At 40.3% G+C, this 14,175-nt stretch overlaps 1 protein-coding gene across 2 annotated transcripts in view; it reads right to left on the bottom strand.

Annotated features, from left to right (window-relative positions):
• Positions 1–9,101, bottom strand: part of ANAPC5 (anaphase promoting complex subunit 5) — a 31,199-nt gene extending 22,098 nt beyond the window's left edge. For both annotated transcript variants that reach the window (XM_063086879.1, XM_063086881.1), the window contains exons 1-6: positions 8,787–9,101; positions 5,959–6,038; positions 5,370–5,479; positions 4,338–4,530; positions 2,232–2,298; positions 113–214 (exon numbers count right to left, since the gene is read on the bottom strand). In XM_063086879.1, the coding sequence (XP_062942949.1) occupies positions 113–214; positions 2,232–2,298; positions 4,338–4,530; positions 5,370–5,479; positions 5,959–6,038; positions 8,787–8,993 (759 nt within the window). In that variant the 5' untranslated portion in view covers positions 8,994–9,101. The remainder of the gene's footprint in view (positions 1–112; positions 215–2,231; positions 2,299–4,337; positions 4,531–5,369; positions 5,480–5,958; positions 6,039–8,786) is intronic.
• Positions 9,102–14,175: the final 5,074 nt, after the last annotated feature.

The following is a 14,175-nucleotide window of genomic DNA, read 5'->3' as shown; positions in this document are numbered from 1 at the left end:
ATTTCTTTCAAGAACCTGGGCCAAGGACAGATCCTCATTGCATGGCTTTCATTATAAAGAGTAGCCTTGTCATTCTTCTCCAACTCAGCAACAAATTCTGGGAAAGACTCACCGCTTCAGCAAAATCAGGATTAAATTTCAACAAGTTGTTCAATTCTTTCTGCAAGGAAGCTGGAGTGAGGGCTTTAGTCTCATCATTCTTTAACAAAGAGGCCTGAAATTTAAAAATGACAACTCTTTAAAAAGAAATGGTCAATAAACACATGGAAATATATACCAATTACCATCACCTTATTATTTCCTTTTCTACAGAGGTCCTTTCAGGGTCTGCCCTCTTATCTCACCAGCCTTAGCTTGCTGCCCCTCACTCCAAATACAATAAAGGTGGAACCTACCACATCATCTCATCTTGACCACACAGAATTCTATTTTCTTCCTGAAACACCAAGCTCTCAACTACCATTTCTCATCTGCATATTCCCCCCATGCCTAATAAACCTATGACCATGCCTAGCTCATCCTTCAGGTCCCAATATAGACTTCAGCCACCTGCTCCTGTCACCTTCTAGACTAGGTGAGGTACTATAAGCCCCTATATGCTCCCATAAGCCCTCTGCACCTACTCTTCCTGTAGCACTTATCAAGCTATATGAAAATATCCAGTTTGACCCCATCCCAGACTGTAAGCTCCTTCCAGGCAAGTAATGTGTTTCTCCAGTGCCTGCAAAGGGCCTTGTGGCACACAGCTACCCTACCCCATCCTAGTTATTTATTACTTATGGATAATATCAGCAATTATTATTTAAAATATGTAGAATATTAATTCCAAATTAAATGTTTATACTTAACTGGGTTATAAATATTTTATCTAGTAATATCTAGATAAGTTTTTTTTTATAAGTAACAATAATTTCTAATACCATTTTTTTCTAATTCCATTTTTAATTTACTATATACCATTATAGAAAATTCCAAAAATATGGAAAAGCATATTGAAGAAAACAAAAATCATTTGTAATCCTGCCACCCAGAAATAACATTAACACTTTAGTGTGTCTCATCCCAGTCTTTTTTCTATATGAGTACACAGACGTAATTTTAACAAAATTAGAACATGTTACTTTACTTCCTGTTCTCTTTATTTAATATATTGTAAACTTTGTTTCACCATCAAATAGTCTTTGAAGATATAATTACTAAAGAAAAAGTATCAACCCTTTCACTGTCATATTTATTGCAAATACTTTTTCCCATCCTGTTGTTTGCCTTTTCATTTTGTTAGAACCTGTTCTGACATGCAGACGTTTTTAAATTTTATGCTGAAAAGTCAAATGATCTCCGATTTTTTCTTCCACGGCTTTCATGTTTAGAAAGTTCTTTCCACACCCAGAGGTCAGTTAAAAGTTAATATGTAGTTCCTTCTAGTCTAATTATGGCTTTAAATATTTTCATATAACCCTTTAATCCATCTGTAATGTACTTAGGTGTGAGGGTGATGGGAAGATCCAGCTGTTTTTCCTCAGTAGTTAACCAACTATATACAGATGGGTTTTTCTAAACTGTTTTAAATTAATCTGCAAAGGTGATTCCATCACTTTTACCTAGATATAAACATTACGTCTTTCTGCAGAAAGAAAATTCATAACAAAATGAGGGAAAACTATATTAAAAAATAAAAACTCTATGCTGAAAATAACGTAAGAGAAAAATGTTCAGCTTGTGAAAAAAATATGGCTCAAAAGCAGCAACAAGAAATGTTTGGAACCAACTGTACTAATGTCTACAACTTGAAATACATCATACAATAAGATGAAATAGAGGCTGGCTAGAGCATGGGTAGGTATGTGATATATAGAGCAAAATATTAACTACAGAATCTAGGAAATGGGTACATGGGTATTTACTGTACAATGCTTTTCAACTTTTCTTTATGTTTGAAAACAGCCATAATAAAATGTTGGAGGAAGAAAAGCAAATAACATGTTTTTGGGCTATGTTAGTCATATACCATTACTGAATGAATCTGTATTACAACTTTAATAGAAAACTTAAATCGCTCACAAAATAGAAAGGGACATATATCTAAAACTGCAATATTAGTGAAGAAGAGAGGACCAAGAGTAAAGGATAACGCAAATTCCCTAATAAACCTACTAACATAACGCATATGCCCTGACATGTAATTACAGGATTTTTTTAAAAGTTCATGATAAATTACAGAATTAACATACCTGTTGAGAAAGAAAAAATTCTGCTTGTTTTTGGGACAGAGGACCACTGCAAGATACCTCCTCTTCTCTAGAAAAAGTAAGAAGAAAAATAGTAAAGAATTACACGAGAGTGAAAATGTTAACATTTTCAAAGTCAAATAGATTCTTGTATCAGAAGAGTTCAAAAACTTTAAATTAATTATCTCTTCTCACAGGGAATAAGCAGAGAAGCCAGTATTCATACCCAGTGGTTTGACTTCAGAGCCAAACTCTTAACCGGGTGCTGTACTGTCTTTCCACTAGATAAGAAGCATTTGTAAGTAACCACAAGGAACTTAGTTTTTGCAAGCACTTAATGGTACAATTATCTTCTTGCTCCCAGGAGATGCTGAACAAATCACATAACAGTACAAAAGCAACTCATAGGAAGTGCACGAAAGCATTTCCTGTCTACACACAATGTTGCCCCACCACCACCCAGGGGGTAAGCCAGACTACTTAGGGCAGGTGGGACTTACTTCTCTCAGGGCTCTGAACACACTGTATTATAATGATCTGTTTACATGTCAGTCTTTCTCACCAGACTATGGGCTCCTCAAAAGCAGGGAATATGAAGAGCGACAGAGAGGGAGAAAGAGAGAGAGAGACAAGGGGGGGGGGGGAGAGAGAGAGAGAGAGAGAGAGAGAGAGAGAGAGAGAGAGAGAGAGAGAGAGAGAGAGTGTGTGTGTGTGTGTGTGTGTGTGTGTGTGTGTGTGTGTGTGTTATCACGGCAGTCACTATACTAAGTACAGGGTAAAATGCAGCCAAACAACACAGAGAAAGGTTTTAGCTCTGAAGGGATGAGGAGACAGGGGAAAAGATAAAAAAGTAAGCAAGTAAATTTAAAAGGTTATTTAGTGATGGGAGGTGTGAAGGAAATAAAGAAGCTGAAAGTATTTGGGCCGGGGTCTACTTCAGATACGTGGTCGGGGAAGGCTGCCTGAGCACATCTGAGCTGAACTCTGAATAGTGAAAGGGAGCAAATGAGGGGAAAAGCCAGGGAAGAGCATTCCAGGCAACCTGAGGCAGAAACTGGCTTGGATTATTTGAGAAACTGAAAGAAAGCCAGAGCTGTCAGACTGCTGAGAGTGAAGGGGAGAATAAAGAAAGCAGTCAGGGAGGACGATGGGGCCAGGTCATGCAGGCACAGGGGCCACGGTAAGCTCAGATTTCTGTCTAAATTCCCAGCATAGTCAATGCAGGGTTTAGGGCAGAAAAGTGCTGTGATTTCACTTCCATTCCTAAAGGTTCCCCTGGATGCCACCTGAAGAACAGACTGCAGAGAGACAAGAGTGGAGGCAAGAGACCAGTTAGGCTAGAGCAGTCATCCAGTAAAGAGATTCAGTGCCTAGACTCTGGGGGCAGCAGTGGCCAGGAGAGAAGCGAACAAGTTCTACATATACTGGGGGGGAAGGACTGAACCCTGTTCCTACTGAAGCCAGTCCCTACTGGCTGTTGGGGTGCAGGACAGGGAGGAAGCAAGGACACTCCCCGGTTTTGAGCTTGAACAATGAGGTTAGTAGTGTGGCACCACTTCCCCAGTGTGTAAAGCTTACTAGGTATTCAATGAACTTTCACTGAATTAATCAAGTTCAGTCTAACGTAATGAATGCTATTGGTCAAGGTCCCCACAGGAAAAAAAAAATGGCCCATTCAAATTGGGTAATTTGAGAGAGTTTAACAAAGGATCACTTATACAAGTAGGGGCAGGGGACAAAGAAGCCATAAAAGACAATACAATCCCTAGGGCTGGTGTAAGAGGCGCACCATTACACCTCAGTCCTGGGAAGACCTGCCAGAAGCTGCAACCCTACAACCAGCCCCCCAGGACTCCGAAGGAAGGGAGTCAGTGAATCCACACCCTGACCTCACTCTTCTCAGCCCCCTGGATTTCCCACCAGTGCCTCCCACTGGCCAATCCCAAGTCAGAGCAAGGAGCACACAGACACTGCCACGTGAGTCAATTTCCCAGATCTGGAAGGGCAACAAGGGGACAGCCAGCACATGAACTGAGTGAGTGAGGATTTACTGAGCTTGAAATTATGCTACTTCACAGGAAATGGATTCCTGCCAGAAAAACCCATTACCTTACAGACACATCGAGTTCTTCTTTTTCCATTTTTCTTTCGCCTTCCTCTCTGCTGGTCAGTTCCATATCAGCATCCTCCACTGTCTTTTTCTCACCATTTTGGAAGTACTGTTGAAGGGCAGTGTACAGTTTAAACACTTGACTGAAGGAAAGCTTACTGTAGGCCAAGATCATGTGACGCAGAAACAAACCTACAAAATAAGACCATAGACAAAGCGAAAGCATTAACTGAAATCCAGGCCACAGAATAGCAATGACTATTTGTCGTAATTCTTCCTTCAAAAGAATCAAAAAGAGACACTTGGCAGTTGCCATTCCCTCCTCCAGGAATTTTCTTCCTCCATCCTTTACAAAGCTAGTTTCTTCCCATTCAGGACTCAATCCTCCCACCCCTACTCCACCATCTCTATCCCTCCCAGCCTCCATTTTATTTTCTTCATGGCTGCTACAGCTATCTGAAATTATTTCATTTATGTGTTTACTTTTTACCATCTGGCTTCCCCCACCAGAACGTAATCTCCATATGAGGAAAGTCCATGTCTATCTTGTATGTCCAGAGTCTGGCACATGGAGGAGATCAATAAATAACATGCAAAAAAGTCAGGTGGAGGGAGCATGGATACAAAGCTAACAGAAAAGCATCACGAAATATTGTGTACACCCTTGCCTTATACACTACGTCAATAATATATTTTTACTTACCTCTCTTCATAAGTTTCGTTGCTGACCCTCACTTACAGTTGTACATGCAGGCAAGTGATCCAGAGGACTGTGAGAAAGAGCTGGGAAACCCTAAAAACCCCAGGACCAGGCTCTGACTCTGACTATTGTAGACAAAACAGAAGGTGCTTTTCTACAAGTCAGTTATTTAAATATAGATCAAAATGGCAAGGCAATAAATACAAACTACAAAATGTCTAACATCCCCATTGAGTTTGTTCACACGTACAGCAGAGTAACATTAGATGTAACTTAGAAAGCTGCTCACTTAAATGAAAATACTCTGCTCTTCTTAGAATGAGTTTCATACCTACTACACTTGTTTTGTGAACCTCTGGTTCAGTTCCAGAAAAAGAATCTGAAAGGTCATCAAAAAATTGTTCCATATCCTTCAATTCGCCTTCAGCCATCAGTTTGATTCTGAATGAGAAAATTGAGGTGTATATTTTAGGAAGGCCCTTTGAACATCTTCTCACATTTCATATTCCTCAATTATCTAAAATAAATCTATTTTAAAGGCAATTCAGTGATTAGTATAAAATGGTGGCACATAAAACAAATTTCATAATCCAAATGTTACTCCCATACTTCTGCAAAGTATCATTGCTGTTTTCTTGATCATAAATTTGTCAATATATCAGCCAGCAAAAATGGAATTCTCCACAACAACTAAAAAGAATGAGGTAGAACCACATAGAATAATAAATTTGGGGGGAAAAGCTGCAAAATAGTATGTTTAATGTTATCCATTTAAAATTAAATTAAGTAAAGGTACTAAGAAAAACAACCTAGAATAATAAATGTATCTCTTTTAAAGAATTAATTACCACATACCCTTTTGTGATTTTCATCTATCTTGACACCTTTTTCATATATATACAGAAGAAAATGAAGTTTACCTGATCTGTACTGAATTGGCCAGCTGAGGACAAGATTCTTCAATTAACTTGTATAGTTTTGATAGTGTAATATCTGGACCCTGCGTAAAGGAAAGAGAGAGTTACAGACAAATTTTAAGGAGCTGAAGATTAATGGAGAACTACAAACATAAATTCACTTAACAACTTCTTTGCTTGAATAATCATTCCAAACACGTAATCTCAAATCAAGGTTTTTCTAACTACCTAAAATGCTAGAGTAATACTTCACATCTGAATACCATTTTTGTTTAGTCAGTGAAATGATCTAAAATAGAAAAAAAAAAAAAGCATAGGGTTTATAATTCAAGTATCCACCCTTCTTTCCTTCTTAGCTTTGTAATCATATCAAAATTGGAACCTCTCTGAGCCCTAGTTTCCTTCATCAGTAAAACGGAGATAATAATAAGCATCTCCCTTGTTTGTGGCAAAGATTAAAATAACACAAAGTACTTTGTAAACTGGAAAATACTATACAAATGTAGGTGTTCTATTTCTTACAAAGGTAATTTCATTTGATCCTTCCCCAAACCTTGTAAGGTAGGGACATACTACGTGCTAAAGTCCATTAAAAAGTACTACCAGGGGGCCAGCCCGTGGCTCACTCGGGAGAGTGCGGTGCTGATAACACCAAGGCCCCGGGTTCGGATCCCATATACGGATGGCCGGTTTGCTCACTGGCTGAGCGTGGTGCTGACAACACCAAGTCAAGGGTTAAGATCCCCTTACCGGTCATCTTTAAAAAAAAAAAAAAAAAAGTACTACCAGGGACAAGAAGATTACAATGTAGCTGAGGTTTCAAACTAAAGATTGAATCTTTTTTAGAGAGTAAATTGATAGTATATATGCTAGCTTTAGATATGGAAAACCCAGCAATTCCACTTCTGGGGAAGTTATGTTTGACATGCATTATTTAAAATAAAGAAAAACTGAAAAGAACCTATAGGCCAATAAACACTGAATTTATCATGTATAATAAAGAGTTAAATTATGTTGCTTTTCTTACTGTGAAATATAATGCAGCCATTAAAAAGAATATTCAAATGTACATGGAAAGATCTCCAAGACTTGTGAAGTGAAAGGACCAAGCTATAGAAGTAGCATGTATGTAAAAAAAAGCAATTAGAAGCATACACATATATATAAAACTGCAGTTGGATCCGTTCCAAAATGGCATTCAATAAATAGCTGAATGAATTAATGTTAATAATGATAATCTCTGAGAGGGAATAAATAGTACTGGAGGGCATGCAGAAGAACTATAACGTTTCACTCCATCAATTTTTATATTATTTGAAGTTTTTAACAATGAACTTTTTGTGTATTAGCTGAATGGTTACAAATTAACTAATTTTAAAAGTCAAACAAACAAAAAGTAAAGGAGTTGAGGTCTGGTTGGAATGTTACTAGATGAAATCTATATACACTTTGATTAAAACTATATAGTAGCTACCCAGGCAAAAAACCAAAAAGGAGAACCCCAGACAGCAAAAAACAGCATGAACAAAAGGCAGGAAGGTGAGAGTTAAGACACCAGGATTATGTTTTCCTTTCTCTATTTATCAAATTTTTAGTGTTATGACCTTTATTTGAATAATGGGGGGAAATGATGTGGATAGAACTGGGAGCTATACATTATAGAGATGTCACCTCTTTTATTTAACTGGGCAAGCCACTTAACCACTATGTCCTCAGTTCCCCTCTCCTCCCATTCCCCTCCCCCAAAAATACATGTGATGACTTTTTTTTTAAACAAACCCTTTATAAACTATATTGAGTGGCAGAAATGCAACTTTGAGTCCTAATTTTATTCGTTTTACTTCTTAAGACCCCATGGGGCCCAGGACCCCAGATCTCTGTTTCTGCTACCACTGTTCCTCAAAAGACAGCTGCTATCCTTCAAGGCCCAACTTAACACTCCACTTTTTTCTACGAAGTCCTCCCCATTCACCTGTGTACACCTGTCCACCTCTAGGAGGGTATATCACATTTCACTCATTCCACAATAACTACCCAGGCACTGTACTAGGCTTTTGGGGGCTAGTACAAAACAGGACAAAGTACTGCCCTCAGGGTGGTTACAGCCTAGGGGAGAGAGACAGACCAATCACATAGTCACACAAATAAATGGAAAAGTCACACCTGATATAGGGGAAGGTACATGCCCTATGAGAACACATTAAAATGAAAATATCAGTGAACATTGATTGAACATTTACTATATTGAAAACATCAGTTAACACCGGTTGAGCATTTACTATATGCTAATGATATAGTTTCTTTTATTGCTCCCATTTTACAGAGACAAATCTGAGATCCAAATAGGTTAAGGAACTTGCCAAGTGGCAGCTAGTAAGTAGTGGAGCTACGACCTGAGTCTGCAAAATGAAATACGACACGTAAAGTGCTTAGTACACAGTAAGTATTCAATCAATGCGCGTTGTTAGTTTTATGTCATTATTACTATTTATTACGGTCCTCTAGAGTAGGAAACCTGTATGATTCATCTATGTCTCCGACGCACAGGACGTAAAATGTGTAGTCCCATTTCACAGAAGATAGAGGATTTGAGAATATAATTCTCCCCCAGTCACTCAACTAATAAATATTTGAGCCAGGACTGCAACAGCAAAAAAAAAAAAAAAAAAAAAAAGTGCACGTAAACGTACTAGCGCTCAGTAAATATTAGCGATCTTTACTGAGGGTATGTGATGAATCCCGTGTCCCCAGGCCCTGGGCGGTGTCCGGCACAAAGCAAGGTGCTCAGCAGAAGTTTGCTGAATGAACGGAAGCCGGCTGGCACCCCTCACCTGCAGCAGCGGCAGGAGCAGCTGGTTGAGCCTCCGCCGCTCCAGGAGGCTGACGGCGCCCTCGCCCGTGCGGCCCATCTCGTTCAGCAGCACCAACACCGCGATCTTATATGGCGTCACCCAGTCCTTGATGCCGAACACGTTCGCGTGCACCACCCCATTGGTCATCATGGGATTGAAATAGAGGCTCTCGTGGACACTGGCCATGACGGCCCGAGACAAAGTCTCGGGGCCAGGCCCAGCGCCCCGCCGCGCCGCGCTTCCACCTTCCGGCGCACAGTAACCGATCCTACGCCTCCGCCCACCGGAATCATATCCCAAGAAACGGGCATCCTTGTGCTTGTAGCATGCGGCCGGCCAACCAGACCAGCCCGTCAGAGCACATGAGAGGACTCCAGCCAATAAGAACGCGTAAGAGTGCTGTGAGTAGTGGAGCAAAGATAGTGCACCAAAACACTGGTTCCCTACAGAAACTCTTGCTGAAGAACAGCAGGTTCCCGGGCTATGTGGACAGGGACTGAGTGAAAAGAAAAGGAGAGTCGATGCTTGGGGCCCTGGGGCTGACCGGGCTGCGGGGCAGTCCATTTGTTCATTTAATTTGAAAATAATTAAAATTGAATGTTTAAATAATTATGCCTAAAACCAACGAAATTAAATTTGCATCTTTAAATTATGTATTCAATTCATTGGGTTAACAATTTTTAAACTAGAAGTTTGGGAGTTTCACCTTTTTCTTTTTCTTTTTGTCAGTTGGCCACTACAGGGAATCCGAACCCGTAACCTGGGTGTTTCCAGCACCAGCTCTCCCAAGTGAGCTAACCGGGCAGACCTAATTCTTTGTCTTTTTAAAGACAAATGCCATTTGCATACATCCAGGTCAGGTTGCAAGTGGCCATCTATCCATACGTGAGATAGAAGATAAACACGATCATCTCCCTGTGGTGAGTCTTTTTCCCACCTCATTACCTACAAGATCCATAGTCTGGTGTTCAGAGCCCTGGATCAATCCCCAGCCAATATTTTCAGTCTGGTTTTTCACAATTCTCCCTCCATTTATCTGTACCTCTCCAAAGATACTTAGTTCTTTATAGCCTGCATTATTGTTACTAGTGATTTGCCATCCCTATTAGTCTTTTTGTCTCTTGAAAGAGCCACATACCATTCAACTTTGGCTACACATGTGCACACACTGTGCCTAGTACCTGGTTTTTGCTGTCTCAATCGCTATTTAATGAATAATGAATGAATATGTGGTATTAACAAAAACAAAAGGAGGCAGATACATATAGGAAAAGAAGCCACTGATAGCCTGGAATAGGAGTGAACTTCCACATCTTGAGAACTCTGCATTTTAGTTACCATACACAATTATTGTGTAACTTTTACTTGTAAAAAGGGAAGCTGGCTTTTGCAGGGAATTTAATACTTAAGCAAAATTCTTTCTTTGCCTCAGTTTATTTTTATATCACCTCTCCCCTTTTCTTTATGAAAAAACATACTTAAAATCTTAAAAGCTCTCTCAGGATCTTTTTGCATATTGGGTATAACATAAAATAAAGGATAACAAAGAGTGTGGTATAAACTTCTATTCAATCTTAAAATCCTTAATAGGAATACTTCCTAACATAAAGAGAACTAATTTTACAAAATCCTAAATAACAGTTTTACTGTAAATTACTAAGATTTTGAGGTCATTCATTCCTTTATTCAATTAATATGTGCTGAGCTATATTCAAGACTCTGTCCTATGTGCTGCGGATCACAAGGCCAGAGGTTGCAACAAGGTGATCCCTGAACTAAATGTGGCCCATTAGGTGTGTTTTATTTGCCTTGCATAGCGATTGCCAACATTTAAAAAATTGACAAATTTCAGCCCCCCAAAATCTGTATTTCCAGTTTCAGTTTAAAAATTAGAAAATTTGGCAATGTGACTGGATATGAGCAGCAAAGGGCACCTTTATTCAGGGTATGCATCCCCAAGTCACTACAACCCTCACCATTCATTATTGTTTCTTTTCTTTTTTTTTGTTTTGGCAGCTGGCCATATGGGGATTTGAACCCATGACCTTGGCGTTATCAGCACCACACTCTACTGAGTGAGTTAACTGACCAGCCCCACATTATTGTTTCTTAAGAGGCAGCTTGCTTTACGTATTTACCCTGCTTTACCCACTGACCCATGTTCTCCAGTCAGCATTTGAGTTGGTAACTCCCGTTTCAGACTTTTCTGTTTATACATTTGATTTTAAAAACATGCTAAATATTATAAACACCCTGAAACATTTTAATTCTCTAAATGGGGGATTTACTCCATCATCTCCTTAGAGATCACATGACCATTTTCATAGCATTTTGCTCAAGCTTCATTTATTATATGCATGATTTTATATAATGACTTATGTAAGTAACTACCTCCACTGATGTACTGTGAGTACCTCAAGGGCAGGGACCAGGTTTTCTTTTGTATTTTTCAAACTTTGCATCCTCAGTTTCTGGCACAGTGCTTGGTGTCTAATATTAACTCAATTATTGCCAGGATTCCTTTGAACCAACTGTATTGCAAATCCTTAACATTTACTCAACAAATATTTTTGAGTACCTAATATGGTCCAGACATTGTGGTAAGTCCTAGGGATATAGCAGTGAATATACAAACTAGATACTTGACCTCATAGAGGAAAAAAAAATTGTCATAGGATACTAGCCATAAGTCCTCTTGATGAGTCAGCCTCCATCTCCAGAACTTTTTCATCACCCCAAGAAAACACATACATATTAGACAGTAACTCCCCTTCCTCCCCTCTCCTCAGCCCCTGGTAACCACTAAGCTGCTTTTTTGTCTCTTTGGATTTGCCTATTGTAATATCTACTGTAAATAGAATCATGTAATATGTGGCCTTTTGAATGTGGCTTCTTTCTCTCAGCATAATGTTTTCAAGGTTCATGCATGTCATAGTGTGTGTCTGTGCTTCATTCCTTTTAGTGGCTGAATTATATTCCATTGTATGGATAGACCACAGTTTGTTTATCCATACATCCAGTGATGGACATTTTGGTTGTTCCCAACTTTGGGTTATTGTGAATAATGCTGCTATGAACATGTGTCTACAAATTTCAAGAGTATTTAATCTTCTCAAAGAGCCACAGAAGGAAGAAGTGCTTAGCAAAAAATAACATTTGAACGGCTGAATTTCAGCAAGCTCAGGCAGGGGACTCCAAATACCACTCAGATCACCCTCTTCCTGGTACATATTAGACAATTACTACATGTTCATTGAATGGAAGGACACTCTGCTGCAGCCTGATTTTTATTTTATTTGCTCACCTATACCTTTTCCACTTTGTTGAACACACCCAACCACCTGAGTCCTCTTTTCTGCTTCCTTCCCAACAGACTCCAGCACCTGTATCCCCTCTTAATTCTTTCCTTGATCCACATTGTCTACTAGAAAAATAAATGCCCCCATCATGAAACATGAGTTCTTTCATGTGCGTGTTTTTTAAAATGCCTTTCCAAAAAATACATGTTTTAGTAATTGTATTCATTTGCCAGAGCTTCCATAACAAAGTACCACAAACTGGGTGGCTTAACCAACAGAAATGTATTGTCTCAAAGTTCTGGAGGCTGGAAGTCCAAGATCAAGGTGTTGACAGGGTTGATTCCTTCTGAGTGGTGTGAGGGGTCTGCTCCAGGTCTCTCTCCTCGGCTTGTAGACAGCCATCTTCATGTTCACATGGTGTACTGCTTGCGTGTATGTCTGTGTTCAGGTTTCCCCCTTTTATAAAAATAAGAAGATAAATCATAAGAAAAAAAACCCAAATTTCCCCCTTTTATAAGGACACCAGTCATACTGAATTAGGGGCCCACCCTAATGCATTATGACACAATCTTTTAACTAATTACATCTTCAAGGACCCTATTTGCAAATAAGGTCACATTCTGAGGTACTGGGGGTTAGGACTTCAATATATGAATGCGGGGGAGGGGAGACACAATTCCCATAACAATGATAATATACAGTATTAGTAAGGTTTGAAGGAAACTGGCAGTTTCACACACTACCAGGCAGAATGTAAATTGTGTAGCTCTTAGAAGGGTTTATCCTTAGGGTCCAGGCAGGAAATAGAAGCCACTCAGGATGTTTCAAACAGAAAAATTAATACAGAGAATTGGTTCCATGGGTAATGGAAGGTCTAAGATGCCAAACAGAGGATAGAGACTAGCTATTTTATTTTATTTCATTTTATTTCTATATTTCTTATTTATTTTTTAAAAGAAAATGTAATTTATTATTTTTTTACATTCTAGGATGTTGCTGTGGAGCAGTTGGGAGGGAGGGGGAGAGGAGAAAGGGGAAGGAAATGGGATGGAAGAAGGAGGAAGGAGGAGGGGCGGAATTGAGGCCTGTGGCACTCCCCTCATTTCCACAGGGGAGACCAGGGGGCTTCCAGCTGCAGCTTGGTCATTGCTGGGTTGGGTGCAGATGTCAGGGGAGTGTGGCAAAAGCCCTCACCCCCCACACCCCCAGCTTGGGAATCTGGGGCCCTTCTTGCTGAGGCTTGGTGGTTGTCACTGGGTTGGTTGCCCGTGTTGGGGGGGGCATGTCCGAGGCCCTTAGTCCCCCACCGCCCTGGCTCAGGAGAGCCCAGGGCACTTGCTGCAGCATCTCAGTGGTCATCGCTGGGGTGGTTGTGCAGGTCAGGGGGCTGTGGCCCAGGCCCTAGTCCCCAGCCCTCAGGACTGGTTGCAGGTGCCCAGGGGCACTGCTGAGGCCTGGGCCCTCCCCCTTTTCTGGCTTGGTAGCCCAGGGGACTTCTGGTCCTTCTAAGTGTTATAGGTGTTCTTTGGTGGTGTTAGACCTTTACCGGCTAATAACAGAATTTTTTCTCTTCTCTGTGGTTTTTTGTTCTTCTTTCAGTTCTGTGTTGGATTATTTGCTGTTCCCACCCCTTAAACTCTGAGCTGGAACTAATTTGTTGTCCTTTGCTTACTTCTAAAATGGGGGAACTTCCTGTGGAACCAGTACTTGAGATGTATGGTTGAGATAAATTGCTGTTTTGCTGCTGATTCCCTAGGGAAGGTTTTTTGTGCGACTCAGGTTTTAATGGCTGACTTTATAGGTACTTCCAGGTCTAGTGAAATCTGGTGCACCTGGGTTGTTTAGAAACTCTGGTCTGGGCCTGAGTCTTTTCATCAAATTGCACCCCATGCAATTCTATATTCTGACCAGTCTCCTCTGAGTGGTCCTATGCTGACTGGGGGGCAGATCAGCTGTCCTTGCTGTGCCCCAGTGTTCTCTCATGGGCCCATCTCCCCTACTGCCCATGCTGCAAACACCTCCCATTGGATGGGCCATGCACCAGTCCCTTGCAATGACTCAACCAGCCT

This window comes from Cynocephalus volans, chromosome 2, assembly GCF_027409185.1.
Source record: "Cynocephalus volans isolate mCynVol1 chromosome 2, mCynVol1.pri, whole genome shotgun sequence".
Classification (NCBI taxonomy): domain Eukaryota; kingdom Metazoa; phylum Chordata; class Mammalia; order Dermoptera; family Cynocephalidae; genus Cynocephalus; species Cynocephalus volans.
The sequence above is the reverse complement of the archived record's forward strand: the minus strand, read 5'-3'. Positions and strand labels throughout refer to the sequence as shown.